Source organism: Staurois parvus, unplaced genomic scaffold (assembly GCF_062004578.1).
Source record: "Staurois parvus isolate SC_StPar_1 unplaced genomic scaffold, SC_StPar_1.0 ptg000003l, whole genome shotgun sequence".
NCBI lineage: Eukaryota > Metazoa > Chordata > Amphibia > Anura > Ranidae > Staurois > Staurois parvus.
This window is the reverse complement of record NW_028317799.1, coordinates 558,490-579,381: the sequence shown is the minus strand read 5'-3', so window position 1 is coordinate 579,381 and position 20,892 is coordinate 558,490. Positions and strand designations below refer to the sequence as shown.

Below are 20,892 nucleotides of genomic sequence, written 5' to 3'. Positions count from 1 at the left end.
CAATCGCCAGTGAACTTGGCAAGTTTAAACAGCCTGTTTAGAGCAGAGCTTCTCACACACCTGTGACTGACTGAGGTAACAGGTGCACCAAAGGTCACTCAGGGGGCAGCTGAGTCACATTAGAGTGAGAAGTGAGAAAGCTGCAGTGTGGAAGGAAAAATCAGAACATGATTTGTAAACTGCCATCACTCTTTCATTTTCAAGCCCACCTACACATATCTTATATCAAAACGTTCAGCTAACCCTGCTGTCACTAAAAATGTTCACGAATGCCAGTAGTGTACCACGCTCCAATATATTCTACCTTATGTGATATAATGAATTCATAAGTGTACCACCGATAATCAAATAATTACATCAATTAATTATACTTAAATATATGATTTGTGTAAATATATAAAATAAATTAATTTATCAATGTGAAAAAACAAAAACTATGAATGAAAAATATAAATAAAAAATAAAAAATATTTGCAGTGGGAATGACAGTTCCTTCTGTATAAATGAGATGGTGTTATTATTCAGTCTGGATAAAAATAAAATAAAATAAAATTAAAATAAAAAAATAAAATAAAATTAAAATTAAAATAAAATTAAAAATTAAATTAAAATTAAAAATAAAATTAAAAATAAAATAAAAATTAAATTAAAATTAAAATAAATAAAAAATATTTGCAGTGGGAATGACAGTTCCTTCTGTATAAATGAGATGGTATTATTATTCAGTCTGGATAAAAATAAAATAAAAATTAAATTAAAATAAAATAAAATTAAAATTAAAATAAAAATAAAATTAAAATTAACATAAAATTAAAATAAAAATAAAATTAAAATTAAAATAAAAATAAAATTAAATTAAAATTAACATAAAATTAAAATTAACATAAAATTAAAATAAAATTAAAATTAACATAAAATTAAAATAAAATTAAAATTAACATAAAATTAAAATTAACATAAAATTAAAATAAAATTAAAATTAACATAAAATTAAAATAAAATTAAAATAAAAATAAAATTAAAATAAAAATAAAATTAAAATTAAAATTAAAAATTAAAATTTAAAATTAAAAATAAAAATTAAAATTAAAATTAAATTAAAATAAAATTAAAATAAAAATAAAAATAAAATAAAATAAAAATTAAAATTAAAATAAAAATAAATAATTGATATCCCGGAGAAGACACTATGTTTCTTTTCTTTAATATTTAATTAATACTAATTTTAGCACGCAATTGAACTTGGCAAGTTTAAAAAGCCTGTTTAGAACAGGCATGCTGACATTCCTCTCAGAGTGAGTTGTCATAGCAACCCAGCTGTCTCAGCACAGTGAGCCTACTCCGCCCTCTCCAGGTGCAGCAACCAAAGGTCACTCAAGAGGCAGATGACTCACGAGGCTGGACTGTGAGCTTCAAAATACAAGCTGAAATGCATTTCTCACTATCAGGCTTGCAATGTGCACTGCTTACATTTCATCAATCATTTGGTAAAGGTTGCGGCAAGAACACTTTACACAATTTCCCCAGAAATTGTAGATTGTCTAGTTATATTTATTATATGAGGAATTCACATGCACATGACACTTTGATATATGTATGTGGATAGATTGCATTGTCATACATGCAGGGGCGGACTGACCATTTGGAAACTCGGGCACTGCCCGAGGGCCCGGGGTCAGTAGGGGGCCCCATGAGATGCCCCTGGTACCTTTTTCATAGGCTTTTTTGAGTTTAGGTAAGGACACAGGGGCCCCATGATCCCCTATTGCCCGGGGGCCCCATGAGTTGTGAGTCCGCCCCTGCATACATGTTTATTAAGATTGATCGCACATAGTACATCTCTTACTAGCAGCAGCACTGTCCTTTTAGAACAAAAGATCCAGGACAGCATAGGACTTCCCCTTGTACCTCCACGTGAGAAGGACACTGAAACTCAGGCAGCAAAAGCAAAACCCAAAAGGGTTTAAAACATTCTGTATTTTGTTGTAGTTTAGCTTTAACCCCTTTCCGACCGCCCTATAGCAGAACTACTGGTTCTTTCTCTGAGGATGTGCTTGGCATGTAACGCGTAAGGAGGAGCCTATGTACGCCGTGACGTCACGCCGTCGGAGCATCATGGAGCTCCGGCGGCCACTACTTTTTTCAGGACGGTTAGTCCTTCTGCACACTGTAATTTTTTGCGGGGAGCATCTCTTTTTTAGACACCATAACCCGCTCTACCCAGTGAAGGAGTCTTACCCTTTGATGGAGTTGTGCCTGGTTTTACCCTCAAAGGGAACCTTTCAACTATCTTTCTGCCATCCGTGGATCCATTATACCCAAGGGAATCTACCTATCTTTACCACCATTTGCTGAACTGTAGGATATCTACACTGCACATTTAATGTGCACATCTGGTTAGTGCGCATTTCTCACTTTATTTTATCTCCATTGGGACTATTATTATACATGTTTTATTTTAGCATTTTATTTATTATTTTCATTTTGCTTTTATCTTAGTGCTGCACTTTTTTTCATATGTTTTTGTGAGGATTGTTACTGGTTACCCTGTGTGCCTAGCTGTTTTATTTGAAAAGCGCTCACTTATTTTATTTCACTTGTACAGCAGAACTACTGCTACGGGGCGGCAGAGCTGCACAAAATCACGTATATATATGTGATTTTGTATTTCCAGGTAGGGGGCACACGCGCCCTACCCACGCCGCCATTGGTGGCTTCAACTGTAGATCGCCAGGTCCCCGCCGACACCTGGCAATCGCCGAGTATCACTGAAGGAGGAGAGGTCTGTACAATACAGATCTCTCCCCTGTCAGCTCCAGCATGCTGCTTTGTATTGCAGAGCAATACAAAACAGCATGCCTCCCTAGTAAAACAGCACACAGTTAACCCTTTGATCGTCCTAGATGTTAACCCCAGAAATTCTGAGGACCCTCTGCACACTGGTATATACCCTTTCAAGCAGACTATGCAATCAATAGGGATATTTGGTTCACACATATTGCAATACATGCTTAAGCTGGCCAAATGCGTCAAAGTAATCCCTCTATGGCCAGTCCTACTCTGCTCTGCCTACGCAAATGCTACTGTGGACGCAATGCTAGCATAGGGGAAAAGACACAATGGGGAGAGCTACAAGGTTCAGGACTGGCTACTGACCCAACAATACAACAAACAAGAGATCCCTGTGCTCAAATCCCAACAGCTAGAACTAGCTGTTGGGATTTGAGCACAGGGATCTCTTGTTTGTTCTAGATGTTAACCCCTTCCCTTAGTACAGGGTGAGCGCTTTTTATTAGCACTGATCACTGTATTAGTGTCACTGGGGATGTCAGTGACAGTTATTCAGTCCCTCCCCCCAGTGTCAGAACGCCCGACGCACTCCCGCTATAAATCGCTGATCGCCACCATTACTAGTATAAAAAAAAAATCCCAGTATATATCCCGCCATTTTTAGACGCTATAACTTTCACGTAAACCAATTAATTTACACGTATTGGGATTTTTTTTTAGCAAAGACATGGAGCAGAATATATTTTGGCCTAAATTTATAAAGAAACTAGATTTTTTTAAAGGATCTGTTTAATAGCAAAAATTGAAATATATTGTTTGTTTTCTCAAAATTGCCGATCTTTTTTTGTTTATAGCGCAAAAAATAAAAACCGCAGCAGTGATCAAATACCACGGAAAGAAAGCTCTATTTGTGGGAACATAAATTTCATTTCAGTGCAGCGTTGCATGACCGTGCAATTGTCAGTTAAAGTAAAGGCAGTGTATCGCAAAAAATGGCCTGGTCAGGAAGGGGGGGGGGGGTAGATCCTCTGGAGGGCAAGGGGTTAAACACCTTTAGATACACAGGAGAAGACCGTTCCATACAAAGACTGCTTTAGATTTTGATACTAGTGGCACCTGCCTTCCTCATTGAGCATGCAGTCACTGAGTATGACGTGGGTAAAGGTCACATCATTCTCCAGAAGGAGACCCAGGACTTGACAGGACTCCAGCGAGAGGGTCTGGGTGGATACATCCAGCCGCTGTCGTGTAGAGGTGTCCCTGTGTTCTTGCAGCTCCCGTAGCACTGAGTCCTGAGGCTCTGAGCCCTTCTCCTGGCATATCCGGATATACATCCTCCTCAGTTCATCCATTGCAGGGGTGTTATGTGGGGCTTCACTGCAAGGCAATCAGTCCAGTGCAATGACAGGCGGGGACAGAGCCTGCAAAAAAAAAAAAAAAAAAGGAAAAGAAAAATAATGACCTGTCAATGTCCAAGAGCAAGTATATAAATCCCATTAAAGTGGAGTTCTACTCACAGTGTAAAAACAATAAAAGTCAGCAGCTACAAAAACTGTAGCTGCTGACTTTTAAAAAACAGCCACTTACCTGTCCCTCGAACCCGCGGTGGGCCCCCGCAGCCCGTTTCACCAGCCGTCCTCTGTTCCCGGTGCTGTCATCTTCGGTGTGGGCACCCGGCTGATGGCTTCACAGCCGGGTGCCCACTGCGCATGCGCGAGTAGCGCTGAGTTTTGTAAATGGTCCCGTAGTCTTCTTGGACCTGACACATGTCCAAGAAGACTACAGGGCGGGAGGGCAGGAGGACAACTTCCGCTTCCGATCACCTAGGCCAGGGGTCTCCAAACTATGGTCCTCCAGCTGTGGAAGTACTACAAGTCCCATCATGCCTCTCCCTCAGGGAGTCTTGCCTGTGGCTGTCAGAGTCTGGCAAGGCCTCATGGGACTTGCAGTTCCTCAACACCTGAAGGGCCATAGCTTGGAGACCCTTTGCCTAGGCGATCGCAGCAGAAGTGGGAGCGGGTACCTGTCATTTTCAGGTACCCCTTCCTTTCCCCGCTCCCCAAAGGGTGTCAATCCTTAACCTCTTCACGCCGGCCAAACACAAATGTGCGGCCTCTCGGCATCTGGGCCTTGACGTCGAGCGGCCGCACATTTGCGTTCTATTAAAAAAGGACATATGTGTCCCAGCACATATGTCCGGTACTCACGGAAAGGTCCTGATCTCCTCTTTCGATCGGGACCTTTCCCGATCATGTGACGGTGCATCATGACGGTCACATGACCCTAAACCTTGCCCCGCCTCCCAGCTTCTGAAACTCTTAAAGGGCCGGGAGGCGCCAGTGTGAAGGGGTTAAGAGTGAGCGGGGGACCAGTCTTTAAAGTGGAAAGTCCCCTTTTGGGTGGAGTGCTGCTTTAAATTTGAAAGCAATGCAAATCAACGCATGCAATGGTGGGAATCTGCCCTGTGATCACAGAGTGTCTGTAATGCCTCTCTGTCCACACAGTCATGGTGTTTTCTCCAGAGTCAGAGCTAGAGCTCTCCAATCAGCAAAAGTCTTGCTTCCTTCTGATTGAAGAGTTCTGGTTCTGAGTCAGCAGTGGGCTTGTCAGACCATTACAGAGAGACCACTGCTTCCACACAGAGATCCTCCTCTGCAGCATGCTGGCAGGGGACAAGATTTTCTACTGTTCACACCAGGGGCGGACTGACAACTCATGGGGCCCCCGGGCAATAGGGGATCATGGGGCCCCTGTATCCTCGCCCAAACTCAAAAAAGCCTATGAAAAAGGGACCAGGGGCATCTCATGGGGCCCCCTACTGACCCCAGGCCCTCGGGCAGTGCCCGAGTTTCCAAATGGTCAGTCCGCCCCTGGTTCACACCATGGTGCGGAGACGGCAGTTTTTCTGCACACGTTCTACAAGGGCACAATGGAATCAACGCTGGGATCACATGCAGATTTTTATTCTGCAGCGGAATGTGCAACGTGTATAAAACTCATTGAGATGTGAAGGAAAACTGATGTCTCTGCAATTGTAATCTGCACTTCAGTTTCCATCAGGTTTTCTGCATGTATGGTGTGAACGAGGCCTAAGACATTGAACGCGACATTGTTTTGATGCATCTAGAAGGTATTTACCCGATATAAACTGAGTGTTCAATGAATTGACTTCATTCTCAACTGACAACAATGTTTTGCATATAGGAAATCTGGAGAGCTTTAAAGCAGAACTAGAGTCTAATTGCAGTTATTGACACCTGTTCTGGGGGTTGTTATTCTGGTCACTGACACCAATTCTGGGGGTTATTACAGTAGCCACTGACACCAATGCTGGGGGTTATTACAGTAGTCACTGACACCAATGCTGGGGGTTATTACAGTAGTCACTGACACCAATGCTGGGGGTTATTACAGTAGTCACTGACACCAATGCTGGGGGTTATTACAGTAGTCACTGACACCAATGCTGGGGGTTATTACAGTAGTCACTGACACCAATGCTGGGGGTTATTACAGTAGTCACTGACACCAATGCTGGGGGTTATTATTGCACTCGCTGACACCAAAGCTGCAGGTTACTATTTCAGCTACTGACAACAATGTTGGGGGTTAATGTTGCAGTCATTGGCTCCAATACTGGGGGTTATTACTGCAATCACTGACACTAATGCTGGAGGTTATTATTGCAGTCACTGACACCATTGCTGGGGGTTATTACAGTAGTCACTGACACAGATGATGGAGGTTATTACTGTGTCCACTGACACCAATGTTGGGGGTTATTATTGCAATCACTGACACCAATGCTGGAGGTTACTATTGCAATCACTGACACCAATGCTAAAAGTTATTATTGCATCCACTGACACCAATGCTGGGGGTTATTACTGAATCCACTGGCATAAATGCTGGAGATTACTATTGCAATCACTGACCCCAATGCTGAGGGTTAATATTGCAGTAATTGACACCAGTGCTGGGAGTTATTGCAGTCACTGACACCAGTGCTGGGGGTTACTATTGTAATCACTGACACCAGTGCTGAAGGTTATTATTGCAGTCACTGACAGTAATGCTGGGGTTTGTTAGTGCATCCACTGTCACCAATGCTGGAGGTTAATATTGAATCCACTGACACCAGTGCTGGGGTTTATTACTGCAATCACTGACACCAATGCTGGGGGTTATTACTGCAATCACTGACCCCAATGCTGGGGGTTATCACTGCAATCACTGACCCCAATGCTGGGGGTTATCACTGCAATCACTGACACCAGTGCTGGGGGTTATCACTGCAATCACTGACACCAGTGCTGGGGGTTATCACTGACACCAGTGCTGGGGGTTATCACTGCAATCACTGACACCAGTGCTGGAGGTTTTCACTGCAATCACTGACACCAGCGCTGGGGGTTATCACTGCAATCACTGACACCAGCGCTGGGGGTTATCACTGCAATCACTGACACCAGCGCTGGGGGTTATCACTGCAATCACTGACACCAGCGCTGGGGGTTATCACTGCAATCACTGACACCAGTGCTAGGGGTTATCACTGCAATCACTGACACCAGTGCTGGGGGTTATCACTGACACCAGTGCTGGGGGTTATCACTGCAATCACTGACACCAGTGCTGGAGGTTTTCACTGCAATCACTGACACCAGCGCTGGGGGTTATCACTGCAATCACTGACACCAGCGCTGGGGGTTATCACTGCAATCACTGACACCAGCGCTGGGGGTTATCACTGCAATCACTGACACCAGCGCTGGGGGTTATCACTGCAATCACTGACACCAGCGCTGGGGGTTATCACTGCAATCACTGACACCAGCGCTGGGGGTTATCACTGCAATCACTGACACCAGCGCTGGGGGTTATCACTGCAATCACTGACACCAGCGCTGGGGGTTATCACTGCAATCACTGACACCAGCGCTGGGGGTTATCACTGCAATCACTGACACCAGCGCTGGGGGTTATCACTGCAATCACTGACACCAGCGCTGGGGGTTATCACTGCAATCACTGACACCAGCGCTGGAGGTTATCACTGCAATCACTGACACCAGCGCTGGGGGTTATCACTGCAATCACTGACACCAGCGCTGGGGGTTATCACTGCAATCACTGACACCAGCGCTGGGGGTTATCACTGCAATCACTGACACCAGCGCTGGGGGTTATCACTGCAATCACTGACACCAGCGCTGGGGGTTATCACTGCAATCACTGACACCAGCGCTGGGGGTTATCACTGCAATCACTGACAGCAGTGCTGGGGGTTATCACTGCAATCACTGACACCAATGCTGGGGATCATTATTGCAATCACTGATGATGTGGTTTATTTCACTTTCTTTTCTGTAATATTGCACATTGTAAACATTGCAGCACCACTGCCCTAACATATGACAAGGCCAAGCTGATTCAACTACACATGACCTCCCCCGCAATTGTCCCTGCACATGAATGTAAATATTCAGTCCCTGATATCACTATATATATACATGATAAATTCAATTCACTCCACGGGGTCGCTCACCTCTACTGGTCTTCTCTCCATGTACACACAACTTGTAACCAGGAAGACCTGTCATTGCGAAGCCGCTGCTGGAGACTTGACTTGTTTTCATTGGTCTCTCTATAGGCGCCATTTTTGTGTGGCCAATAAAATTCTAAAGACTTGAACTGTTCTCAGGGAATATGGCCGCCCCCAGAGAAGATAGTACAAAGACCTGGAGACTGTATGGAGTTTCGCGCTCTTGTGGTTGGAACTTTGTACGCACGCGCAAGTGTATGTGTAGCGAAAAGCCGGTGCTCCGTCTGCCAATCAGAAGGCAAGAGGGGCGGGGTGTCGGGTTTGGGCGCCTCAAGCAGAAGCAATGGAGAGTGACGAGGAGGCGGCGGGCTTCCCCAAGGCGAGTGGCGGCTGTTACTATGGCGTCGGGCGGTGGGGGCGGGTAACCACGGATATGGTTTGTAACCCATAGCAACCAATCAGACATTAGCTGGTCTCTTGTTGCTATTGGTTACAGCACGTAGAGATGGAGAGCAGGCGCAGAGTGAGCACCCAAGAAGTGAAGGTTCTAACCCCTTTCCCTGCAGGACTGCACAGTACGCCTCCCACATGGAGATGACAAGAGGAGGGAGGTGTACTGTAGTGTAGTAGGGGAGAACTGGGCAGGACTGACAGCCACCTTCCTCCGCTGCATTGAATTCTCAGGCAGTGTTGTCCTTTCTGAGTTCTCCCCAGCAGGACTACACAACACCTCCCCCTTAGGTGGATGAGAAGAGGAGGGAAGTGTTTTGTAGTCTATCAGGGTAGAACCGGGCAGGGCTGACAACATTTCCTATGTTGCACTGAAGTCCTATGTATTGCAGTCAGTCCTGCTTGAGGTATTCTCTGCAGGACTACACAACACCACCTCCTCCTCATGGAGATGAGAAGACAGTGGATGTGTTCTGTAGTCTAGCAGGAAAGGGCTGAAAGGATGTCTGTGTTGCACTGAAATCATAAGCAATGTTATCAGTCCTGCTTTAGTTCTTCCTGCAGGACTGAACAGGAGATGAAAAGAGGGGAAGGTGTACTGTAGTCCAGTAGGGGAGAAGTGCGCAGGGCTGACAACTTTCTGCTGCAATGAAATCTTAAGCAGCCTTGTCAGCCCTTCCTGGGTTCTCCCCTGTGTGATTACAAAATGCCCCACCCCTAATTAAGGTGAGAAGATGGGGGAGGTGTTCTGTAGTTCAACAATGGACAACTGGGCTGACAACCTTACCTCTGCTGCACTGAAATTCCAAGAAGTGTTGTCAGCCTTGCCCATGTCACCTCCTGCTGGACTAGAGGACACCTCCGAATAGTGGTTTTTGTTTGTACTTGCGGCCTTTTTACACAAAACATTGTAATACACATCAGCCTAGCAATCCTTAGATGTGCAGATCCTCAGTCCAGCCCTGGCTGATGGGTTTTGGCTTTCCAACACCTAGCAGGGGGCAGGGGCGGACTGACCATTTGGAAACTCGGGCACTGCCCGAGGGCCCAGGGTCAGTAGGGGGCCCCATGAGATGCCCCTGGTACCTTTTCATAGGCTTTTTTGAGCTTGGGCAAGGATACAGGGGCCCCATGATCCACTATTGCCCGGGGGCCCCATGAGTTGTCAGTCAGCCCCTGGCAGGGGGAGTGATATATTATTATATAGGATTTATATAGCGCCAACAGTTTGCTCAGCGCTTTACAAAATTATATATCCACTTCCTTGATTGCAAAAGTGAAAAAACACATCCCCGGGCACCCTTTGGATGTGTATATTATAGGGGGGATGCTGGCAGTGGATGTGCAGTCTGTCAGAGTTTCTTCTGGAACAATAATCCAGCCTCAGGTCAGCACAGCTGAAGTCTGCACCATTTAATTGCCAGCAGAAAGGACCATGCTGGTCTAAAGGGATGCCAGGGGTGTGTTCTTTCACTCAGATTTTTCATCACTTACACTCTCTCCATCTGAATGTGTGACTACAAAGGGAGATATTAAGAGAGCAGAATGAAATGTAGACAGGGGCATAAAGGAAATTGATGCAGATGGGGCCTATTTTTTCTGGTCTCGGTCAGCGGTCACTAAATGGTGTTCCGCTGCTGCCTGGACTGCCAGCCCGCAATGACAGATCCGCCGTTGAGCAGGGCAGTCGTCACGGCAACATGACATCACATGTGCGCCCCACCCCTTTTAGCTCACTGTCTCTCCGGCTCCCTCTCCCTGCCTGTATACAAGCGTCCAGCTAGGATCCCGGCACAGCTCCTGTCTGCCCTGAAGGTAGGGTGTAGTGTTACAGGGGCCCTCTGATGGGCACAACATAGAATGTATCCATCAGAGTGCCCCTTAACCACCTCCACTCTGGCCGTTGTATATAAACGGTGCAGGTTCGGGTGGCCGTTTATAAACGGCCTCCCTGCTTGTGCGCGCTTCCTGGGAGCGCGCAGCACCGCGATCTGGTGTCCTCTGGACACAGTGGAACACCGATCGTCGTATGGGACCTCTGTGCGAGGTCCTGATCATGTGATCACTGATTGGCCAATCAGTGATCACATGAAGAGTAGTAAGCAAGATGTCACTTCTGACGTTATTGCTTACTACGTGTGAAATCTGTGAACGATCACAGAGATCACATGGTACAGGGCTGTTCACAACAGCCTTGTACCATGTGACAAGGTGTGACCAATCACAGCTCGCACAGTATATCTCAATGGCTGCAAGAATGCAGTCAGAGAGAAGGAGAAATGATTACTTTTACACCCATCAGTGTAAAAAAAAAAAAAAATCTTCATCACCCCCCCACAAGTAGTACAGTGTCACCATGGTGACACTGTACTGCTAGGGTGACAGTATGTAAAAAAAAAACAAAAAAAAAAAACAATAATATAAAAAAAAACAAATGTTTAAAAATTATAATTTTTGATTATAAACTAATTTGGGTTATTATTTGTTTTACTAAAAAGATAACTTTATAAATTTTGGCCAAGATTTATGATTAAATATTATTTATTTGCAAAAAGTTTTAAGAAAAACACTTTTTTTTTCAAAATTTTTGGGCTTTTTCATTGTTATTCAAAGTGTGACAGCGCTGAAAGCTGAAAATTGGCCTGGACAGGAAGGGGGTGAAATTGTCCGGACTGGAAGGGGGGGAAAGTGTCCGGACTGGAAGGGGGGGAAAGTGTCCGGACTGGAAGGGGGGGAAAGTGTCCGGACTGGAAGGGGGGGAAAGTGTCCGGACTGGAAGGGGGGGAAAGTGTCCGGACAGGAAGGGGGGGAAAGTGTCCGGACTGGAAGGGGGGTGAAAGTGTCCGGACAGGAAGGGGGGGGAAAGTGTCCGGACAGGAAGGGGGGGGAAAGTGTCCGGACTGGAAGGGGGGGAAAGCGTCCGGACAGGAAGGGGGGGAAAGTGTCCGGACTGCAAGGGGGGGAAAGTGTCCGGACTGCAAGGGGGGGAAAGTGTCCGGACTGCAAGGGGGGGAAAGTGTCCGGACTGCAAGGGGGGGGAAAGCGTCCGGACTGCAAGGGGGGGAAAGCGTCCGGACTGCAAGGGGGGGAAAGCGTCCGGACTGCAAGGGGGGGAAAGCGTCCGGACTGCAAGGGGGGGAAAGCGTCCGGACTGCAAGGGGGTGAAAGCGTCCGGACTGCAAGGGGGGGAAAGTGTCCGGACTGCAAGGGGGGGAAAGTGTCCGGACTGCAAGGGGGGGAAAGCGTCCGGACTGCAAGGGGGGGAAAGCGTCCGGACTGCAAGGGGGGGAAAGCGTCCGGACTGCAAGGGGGGGAAAGCGTCCGGACTGCAAGGGGGGGAAAGCGTCCGGACTGCAAGGGGGGGAAAGCGTCCGGACTGCAAGGGGGGGAAAGCGTCCGGACTGCAAGGGGGGGAAAGCGTCCGGACTGCAAGGGGGGGAAAGCGTCCGGACTGCAAGGGGGGGAAAGCGTCCGGACTGCAAGGGGGTGAAAGTGTCCGGACTGCAAGGGGGGGAAAGTGTCCGGACTGCAAGGGGGGGAAAGTGTCCGGACAGGAAGGGGGGGAAAGCGTCCGGACTGGAAGTGGTTAATATTAATGTGCCATCAGCCAGCCCCTTATTTTATGTTAAGGGGGCACAAATGGGCACATACTGTGGAAAGGGGCACTCTGATTGGGGAATATGATGGAAAGGGGTACTTTTGAGTGTAAGGGGGCACTCTGATGGGAATACCTGATGTAAGGTGGCAATGTGATGGGGACACCTGATGTAACGGGGCGCTCTGATGGGGACACCTGATGTAACGGGGCGCTCTGACGGGGACACCTGATGTAACGGGGCGCTCTGACGGGGACACCTGATGTAACGGGGCGCTCTGATGGGGACACCTGATGTAACGGGGCGCTCTGATGGGGACACTCCTTGAATTTTAATTCAATACCCCTGGTCTAGGTAGTTCAGCTTTGAACATTCCAGTAACGAGAGGGTTAAACTACCTTTACAAAAGGGTTTTACTCAAAGTTTTTTGTTTTTTTTTTTCTTTTTACCTTAAAAATCCTGTTCATCATTATTCATCTTAATTACAGGACCTCGTCTCCAAATTGCTGTATTTGTACCTGGAGGAAGGCAAGACAAAAGGTAAATGACAGGATTCATACAGAGGGGGGCACTCCACCTGGAACTGGTGTTTCATTCATGTATGGATGTTGAGGGGTTGAATGCTCCTCTGGCTGCTTTTAGATTCTGGTGACTCCAGTCGTCACATCTTGCAGTTGTCTGCTGGGAATTGACTTGTGGCCTGCATAGGCGCACGCCACGGGTTCTTCCTCTTCCCCTCCGGCAGTTCTTCCTCTTCCCCTCCGGCAGTTCTTCCTCTTCCCCTCCGGCAGTTCTTCCTCTTCCCCTCCGGCAGTTCTTCCTCTTCCCCTCCGGCAGTTCTTCCTCTTCCCCTCCGGCAGTTTTTCCTTTCTATTCTGAGTGCCATCCGGTGTAGTTATCCTCTCCCAGGAGCCGGCTCGATGACAGCCAGTGCTGAGAAGAAGTGGGTGGAATTACACTGGTCACTGTTATTCAGCTCAGAAGAGTGAGGATATCTGGAATTATGCAGGCTGTCATTCATCCAAGGAGACTGAGGATATCTTGTGGTGGGAAAGAGGTACTAAGGGCCCACTTTGGGGGGGGGGGGGGGTCCAGGACAGCCTTTTCTCAGAAGCTGGTGGAATTATGCAGGCTCTCATTTAACCAAGGAGAGTGAGGACATCTTGTGGCAGGAGAGAATTACTAAGGTGCCACCTAAAGTGGATGGTCCATGACGGTCTGTGCTCAGAAGAAGTGGGCGCAGGTTGTCATTCGATCCAGGAGAGTGGAGACATCTTGTGGCTGGAGAGAATTACTAAGCTGCCACCTCGGGGCGGGTCCATGACAGCCAGTGCTCAGAAGAAGTAAGTAGTTAAATGACAGCCTGCGCAATTCTACTTACTTCTTCTGAGCACTGGCTGTCATGGACCCGCCCCTGAGGTGGCACCTTAGTAGTTCTCTCCTGCCACAAGATGTCCTCACTCTCCTGGGTCGAATGACAACTCACGCCCACTTCTGAGCACAGGCTTTCATGGACCCGCCCCTGAGGTGGCACCTTTGTAATTCTCTCCTGCCACAAGATGTCCTCACTCTCCTTAGTTAAATGACAGCCTGCGCAATTCTAAGCCTGTGCTCATAGGAAGTGGGTGGAATTGCTCAGGAGAGTGAGGACATCTTGTGGAGGGAAAGAAATACTACAAGGGACAGCCGAAAGTGAGTATTGTTGCAGGAAAGAAATACTAAGGTGCCACCCCAGGAAGTGAGTCTATGACACCTGTGCTCAGATGTGGGTAGAATTGTGCAGGCTGTCATTCAACCCAGAAGACATCTTGTGGTGAGAAAAGTACTGCAAGTGACATCGGAAGGTGAGTAATGTGGTAAGTATAGAAGTACTAGGACACCACCCCAGGGGGTGGGTACATGACAGCCTGTCATACCTGTGCTCAGAAGTGGATAGAATTGTGCAGGCCATCGTTCAACCCGGGAGAGTGTTGGGAGCCAGCTGGCAGTTGGGTGGATCCTGAAGTCTTAGAGAAAAAATTCTTCTGCGCTAATGAGACGTCCCACCCATTTGCTGTTGAAGGTCCACCAGGTACAGCTGCTTTCCCCAAATTGCCAACAAGGTCTGTAAAGCAATCTATATTTAAAGCAGGGGAAAAAAAGCTTGTCCTTATTTTCCTTGCTTTAGATACAGGGTGGATCCTGACAATATTGTTGGGATCCTTCCAGGGTCTGGAGCGGCTTTGTGACGTCAGCTGACAGCAGACTTTAGCCCACTGTTGGTTGATTGTGGGTCACAGGAGAGCAAAAGTTCTTTCCTTTGATCCACATAAGATGTATAGCCAATAAAGCTTTGGCCAGTCTTCTCTTTTAATTCCTCTGATTGTCGGCTCTATCTAGAGGCCAGAATGTAGTACATTCTCTTACTGAGATGGTTCAGAAAACAGTACTATATTTTGGCTACTAGATGGTGCAGGCAATTAGGAATTCATCTACTACAGAAAATGCAGGGAGAATGTGTCCACCCACAAATATGTGACATTTGGCCAATTTTAATATTTTCCTAAATAAATGTCTTTCTTTTTTTTTGTTTTTTTCTTAGTTAGTTCCGATGCTTTACTAGTCATGGCTGAGCTTCTGAATGTATTTGTCCATGGTAAGATAAATGTTCTTTTATAGTTTTTTTTTTTTTTTTGTTTCCTGTTAATAAAAACAATTGTATATTTTCAGGGCATTGATCGCTTAGACCAGTGTTTCTCAACCTTTTTTTCTGTCAAGGCACCCTTTAAAATTATGGACAGTCTCGGGGCACCCCATTCTAAAATAGGGTGCCTCAAGACTGTCGATTTTAAAAGGGCACCCCATTATAAAATGTGAAATACTATTCTAATAGTTTTATATAACGCAGCAACATCCACACATGTAGGACACCCAACATTAGAGGTGATTTATTCTTCCAAAGAAAATACACTTTTGCACCCTGGTACTGACTAGTATTCCCATGTTTCTCTTCTCCCTCAGTTTTTTCCATCACTGAGCTAATGTGACCCCAGCACTGATGCAAAGGGGTGGGGAGGGTCAAACTAGGATGCTGTGCAGGCAGCTGACATCCTCCTTATCAACTGATGATGTCATTAGGTGTCAGGACGCCGGTGGCTGGAAGGTCATAATGCTGCACAATGAAAACCTGTGGCTTTGTGTAACTAAGAGGCAGGATTGTTCCACCCATTGGCTTGTATACAAGTTTTGGGCAATTTTTTTTATACATTTTGCCTAGGCACCCCTGAAGAAACCTTAAGGCACCCTGGGTGAGAGTCTGGCTTAGAGCACCAATTTCAGGTGGGAAAGTGGGTGGGACATAGGGGATGATTGACAGCTTCATGAAGACCTGCCCAGATAATGAAAACTGAAACTGGTGGTTCTTGGCCACAGCAATACAGGAGGATCTAAAGTCATCACTCCAGCCACAGAAAATGGTCTGATCAATAGACCGCTGAAAGTATTTTCTTTTTGTGTAAAAACTTGTTGATCCTGCCAGAAACCTTGACCTACTATGTCCTCTACCGCACTCTTATCAGTTACACTGTTTCCAGTTCAATTTGTGGACTACAGAAAACCTTCCCCTCGTGTTATAGAAATGAAGGCTTTTACTGTGTATGTTTTTTCTATTTTTTTTGACAGAAGAGATTTATTTTATTTCAGGTACTTATATAGCGCCGTCAGTTTACACAGCGCTTTACATATATATTGTACAGTCACATCAGTCCCTAACCCTCAAGGGGTGTACAATCTAAGGTCCCTAACTCACATTCATACATACACATACTAGGGACAATTTAGTCAGGAGCCAATTCACTTACCAGCATGTCTTTGGAGTGTGGGAGGAAACCCACGCAGGCACAGGGAGTACATGCAAACTCCAGACAGGTGGTACTGTGGTTGGGTTTCGAACCAATAACCCTAGTACTGCCAGACGGAAGTGCTAACCACTAAGCCACTGTGCTGCCCCAGAAGAGTTAGACTTTTACTCTGTTTTTTTTTTTTTTGTTGCTGTCCATGTCCCCACTGAGAAGATTCACCCCTTTTGTTGTCATCAGATCAAGAGGTGAGAGAAAATCTTCCAATGCCATTAGGGATGAGCACAGGCGTGTTCCTATCCTCTTCTGAACCCACCTGAGCAATCCTGTTAGGAAGCTGTCATCTGTAGTGTGACCATCATACTACAGTACGCACCCCTTCTTTCTCGCCCTGGCATCCCTTTAAACAATTCTGAACTCATGGTGGGGTGGGGTGGGAGGGATCAGCGATCATGTGATTACTGTCACCGCAATCACGTGTTTGGAAGATGGTCCCACTGTCTACTAATTATAGTCTGGACTGAGAGCCGTCTATAACAGCACAGACTTTGCGCAGTGAACGCGCCCTCCGCACATAAACATTGGCTGTCTAGTGATGCATATATGTGGCTATTAACAGGTTCCCGCCCGGCCTATAGCGAGATGGCAGCCGGCAAAACCTCTCGGCACCTCCGGGTGGACGCCATATGGCGTCCTTTCAGGCATGCGCAGACTGCATGCCCGCAGAGCTGCGCAGCAGCGCGATCTGTCACCGAGGGACACGGCCAATGACAGATCTGAGTACCGGCCCCGTTGCCGGTACCATGTGACCTGCTGTGACCAATCACAGCAGGTCACATGACAGTTGTATACAATGGATGGCTTCATTCATGCCATCCATTGTATACTAATGTCTAGCTGTGAATGTTCACAGCGATCACATGCACAAGCTGGGCCAATCACAGCCCAGCTGTGTCATGTGATTAGCTGTGGCAAATCACAGCTAAGCACAAAAAACCTGAATGAATCGATGTCATTAAGGTAAATGCTTGCTTAAAGTAATTCTTTGCTATAAGCAAATTGTGTAAAAAAAAATAATACTGATCACTTTCCCAAAGTAGTACAATGTTACTATGGTAACATTGTACTACTTTGGTCATAGTGAAATATGAAAGAAAAAAAAAGTAAAAACTGTAATAAATTAAAACTAATAAAAAAAATAACTTAGTTTTTTCATACTGTCACCAGTCAGTGTCCCTGATCACCGCCATGCCAGTTATATGATGACGTTGTACTGCACTGGTGACAATATGTAAAAAAAAAAATAGTGAAAATAATTTTTTAAATTTTTCATTTTCCGAAAAATTCTAACAAAAAAATTACAACTCGCCATGCCTCTTATGAAATACGTCGGACTGTCTACTTTGCAAAAAGTGGTAATTTGGAGGATATCTGTACTGTTCTGCCATTCTTGGATTAGATTGGCTGTCAGTACTTCAGGATTGATGAATATTCAGATCTATACCATAGTTTGTGAACTCTATAACTTTCCTACAAACTAAATAATACATCCTAATTTGGGTTATTTTCACCAAAGACATGTAGCAGAATACATCTCGGCCTAAATTTATGAAGAACAATTATTTATTTGCAAACCTTTATAACAGAAGCAAAGAAAAATGTGTTTGTTTTTTTGTTTTTTCTTTCAAAATTTTCGGCCTTTTTTTTGTTAATTTAGCAAAAAATAAAAACCCCAGCGGTGATTAAATACCACCAAAAGAACGCTCTAGTTGTGTGAAAATGATAAATTTTTAGTTTGGGTACAGTGTTGCATGACCGCGCAATTGTCATTCAAAGTGTGAGAGCGCTGAAACTTGAAAAATGGCCTGGACAGGAACGGGGTAAAAGTGCCCGGTATGGAAGCGGTTTTAAAGCCCACCCTTTTGCAGTGCACATATAGGTTGGACAGTCGCAAAGGGCTTAAGGTGATCGTGACTGAAACGTAATAGTGAATAATCAGCTTTGGTTTCCATAACTGCAGAGACAGCAGCTCGTGCGGCACGTCAGGCCAAGTCAGAAGATTTATTGGAGGTGGATATAGAACAGGTGGAGAAGATCCTTCCACAATTGGTGAGACATCACACAGAATCCATTGAGGTTGCAGCTGGTTTTGTAGCAATTATTTATTATTTCATTCTCTTCTTTTAGCTGCTGGACTTCTAGAGGAAAATTCTGGAGGATATTATTTCTTGTTTCACAAGAGGTAATCCGCTCTGTCAAGTCTGCTTCCTTCACAGTACAGAATGGATGTCTCTGCTGTCACTAAGGTGTTCCCCATGAGTATGGATATATATATTAATTTTTATTGTTTTTGTATTTAGGCACACAATAGGCTGTAAGCAACTACAGTTACTGCTCAGAAAAAAGTAAAAACAAGCAACTATTCCAACATAGACTCACTGCTTCTTTATACCTCTACATGTACAGTATGTGTGAGTTGACTAATGGAGTTCATTTTGGCAAAGTGATTCTAAGCCTGGGCAGCACAGTGGCTAAATGGTTAGCACTTCCGCCTGGCAGTACTAGGGTCGTTGGTTCGAATCCCAGCCACGACACCACCTGCCTGGAGTTTGCATGTTCTCCCTGTTCCTGCATGGGTTTCCTCCGAGTGCTCCGGTTTCCTCTCACACTCCAAAGACATGCTGGTAGGTTAATTGGCTTCTGTCTAAATTGTCCCTAGTATGTGTATGTATGAATGTGAGTTAGGGACCTTAGATTGTACGCCCCTTGAGGGTCAGGGACTGATGTGAATGTACAATATATATGTAAAGCGCTGCGTAAATTGATGGCACTATAGAAGTACCTTAAATAAATAATTAGCCTTGAAAATGTTATCTTTTAAAATGACTCATTGGCTTTGTATGGAGCAGCCCCAATTTACCTCTTTTGGGGTCCCCCTCCCCCCGGTGCGCCTGGCTGCTCCTCTTTGGTGACTGCCCCCATAAGAAACTGCTTCCTATGGGGGCACTCATGCGGGCGCGCTCCTGAGTCCATAGACCCAGACAGCAGGGCTCAGCCCCACCACCTGCTCCCTCATCATAGGAATTGATTGACAGCAGAAGGAGCTAGTGGCTGTCACTGCTATCAATCTGCTCTGTGAGGGGAGAGAGCAAAGGGTCGCTGTTCTCTATCACAGTGCTGGATCAAGATCGGCTCAGGTAAGGGGGGGGGTGGGAAACCTGGACACAGAAGATTTTATTTTTTTTACCTTAATGTAGAGAATGCATTCAGGCAAAAAAAAACCTTTTAAGGCTTTAAAACCATTTTAATTCTCCAAAAAGGGTACCTCATGGCTACCATAGACATTGCTTGGAGGGGTTGTCTAACCAACCTTGGGCTTTTGGCTTCTGTTAGATGATGGGGAGTTTAAATTCTCTTTTTGTAAGTCAAAGGCAGCACCAGATGAAGAAATGAGACGTAGGAGTCTTAAGTCTTTATTGTTCAACTGGTCACAAAGGAAATCCAACACGTTTCGGGGCCCCAGGATTCCCCTTCATCAGGGCTGCAGGAAAAGTTTTTAAGAACACACATTATTCTCTTCAGGATGCCATTGGTTCAAAAATTCCTGGAATAATTCTCATCACTGATTTCCTTGCTCTAAATTTTTACTCCTCCTGCTGCGACATCAGAGCGCAGATCTCCCACTGCATTCTTGTCAGGAACCAGGAGCTGCAGCTCAAGTTACTTTAACCTCTTCACGCCGGCCACACGCAAATGTGCAGCCTCCTGGTGTCTGGGCCTAGACGTCGAGCGGCTGCACATTTGTGTTCTATTAAAAAAAGAACATATGCCCCCTGTGCTCCCAGCACACATGTCCGGTACTCATGGAAAGGTCCCGATCTCCTCTTTCGATCGGGACCTTTCCCAATCATGTCATGGCGGTCACATGACCCTAAACCCCGCCCCACCTCCCGGCTTCTGAAACCCTTGAAGGGCCAGGAGGCGTCGGTGTGAAAGGGTTAACATTTAACTCCAGGTAGGTAAAAAAGACACAAAGGTAATGCAGCTCTACACTCAGATTCCTAAAACCGGTATCCCTTATTTGTGCACAATTAAATATACGTCCAAACCCTAAACGCCAGGATATCGCTTTCTCCCCCGAAAGTCCAAAATAAAAGTCTTTCACAGCATCTATATAATCTTTAAATAACCCCTATAGTGATGTGGTGTTACTCCTTCTTTAGTATTCTTCCATCTGTGGTTGATACTCCATCCTCTAATTGTTATCCTCAAAAAAAGATATAAACGCACATAGTGTATTCTCCTCACTACACTCACAACAATCACAAGAAACACACTCACAAAATCAGTGTAAAATCTTAAATCACTCCACTATGTGTCCTCTTCTCTGCGTCTGTAATCCTTACTCTATTTTTTACTTGAAAACGTCTTATAACAAATTCCACCAATGAGGTTCCTCCAATATACAGCCTCTTATTCCATCCTCCCCTTCGTAGGAGATGTACCTGGACTGAGCCAGTCCACAAACATAGAATAGAAACGGTTCTTCTTGGTCAGTAATATTCCTGGTTTCCAATGGCAGTATATAATGGGTCAGAATAGATAAGTATATATAGTGCAATATATTTTTTAAAAACAGCTATTTATTCCAGTAAAAAAGTGCTTACAAACGAAC

General features: G+C 45.5%; 2 protein-coding genes across 4 annotated transcripts in view; one reads left to right on the top strand and one right to left on the bottom strand.

The window, feature by feature from the left end:
• LRRC45 (leucine rich repeat containing 45) overlaps window positions 1-8,469 on the bottom strand; it is a 133,084-nt gene extending 124,615 nt beyond the window's left edge. The window contains exons 1-2 of the mRNA XM_089669965.1: window positions 8,339-8,469; window positions 3,911-4,211 (exon numbers count right to left, since the gene is read on the bottom strand). Of these exons, the coding sequence (XP_089526091.1) occupies window positions 3,911-4,142 (232 nt within the window). The 5' untranslated portion in view covers window positions 4,143-4,211; window positions 8,339-8,469. The remainder of the gene's footprint in view (window positions 1-3,910; window positions 4,212-8,338) is intronic.
• A 107-nt stretch (window positions 8,470-8,576) lies between these two features.
• The window catches only part of CENPX (centromere protein X), an 81,019-nt gene continuing 68,703 nt past the window's right edge, over window positions 8,577-20,892 (top strand). The window contains exons 1-6 of one of the 3 annotated variants that reach the window (XM_089669864.1): window positions 8,577-8,714; window positions 12,870-12,921; window positions 14,963-15,016; window positions 18,238-18,326; window positions 18,405-18,459; window positions 18,578-18,645. In XM_089669864.1, coding sequence (XP_089525990.1) covers window positions 8,679-8,714; window positions 12,870-12,921; window positions 14,963-15,016; window positions 18,238-18,326; window positions 18,405-18,419 — 246 coding nt within the window. In that variant the 5' untranslated portion in view covers window positions 8,577-8,678 and the 3' untranslated portion in view covers window positions 18,420-18,459; window positions 18,578-18,645. Of the gene's footprint in view, window positions 8,715-12,869; window positions 12,922-14,962; window positions 15,017-18,237; window positions 18,327-18,404; window positions 18,646-20,892 lie in introns of those variants that run through there. The other 2 variants (XR_016311678.1, XM_089669859.1) reach the window with 2 other exon arrangements.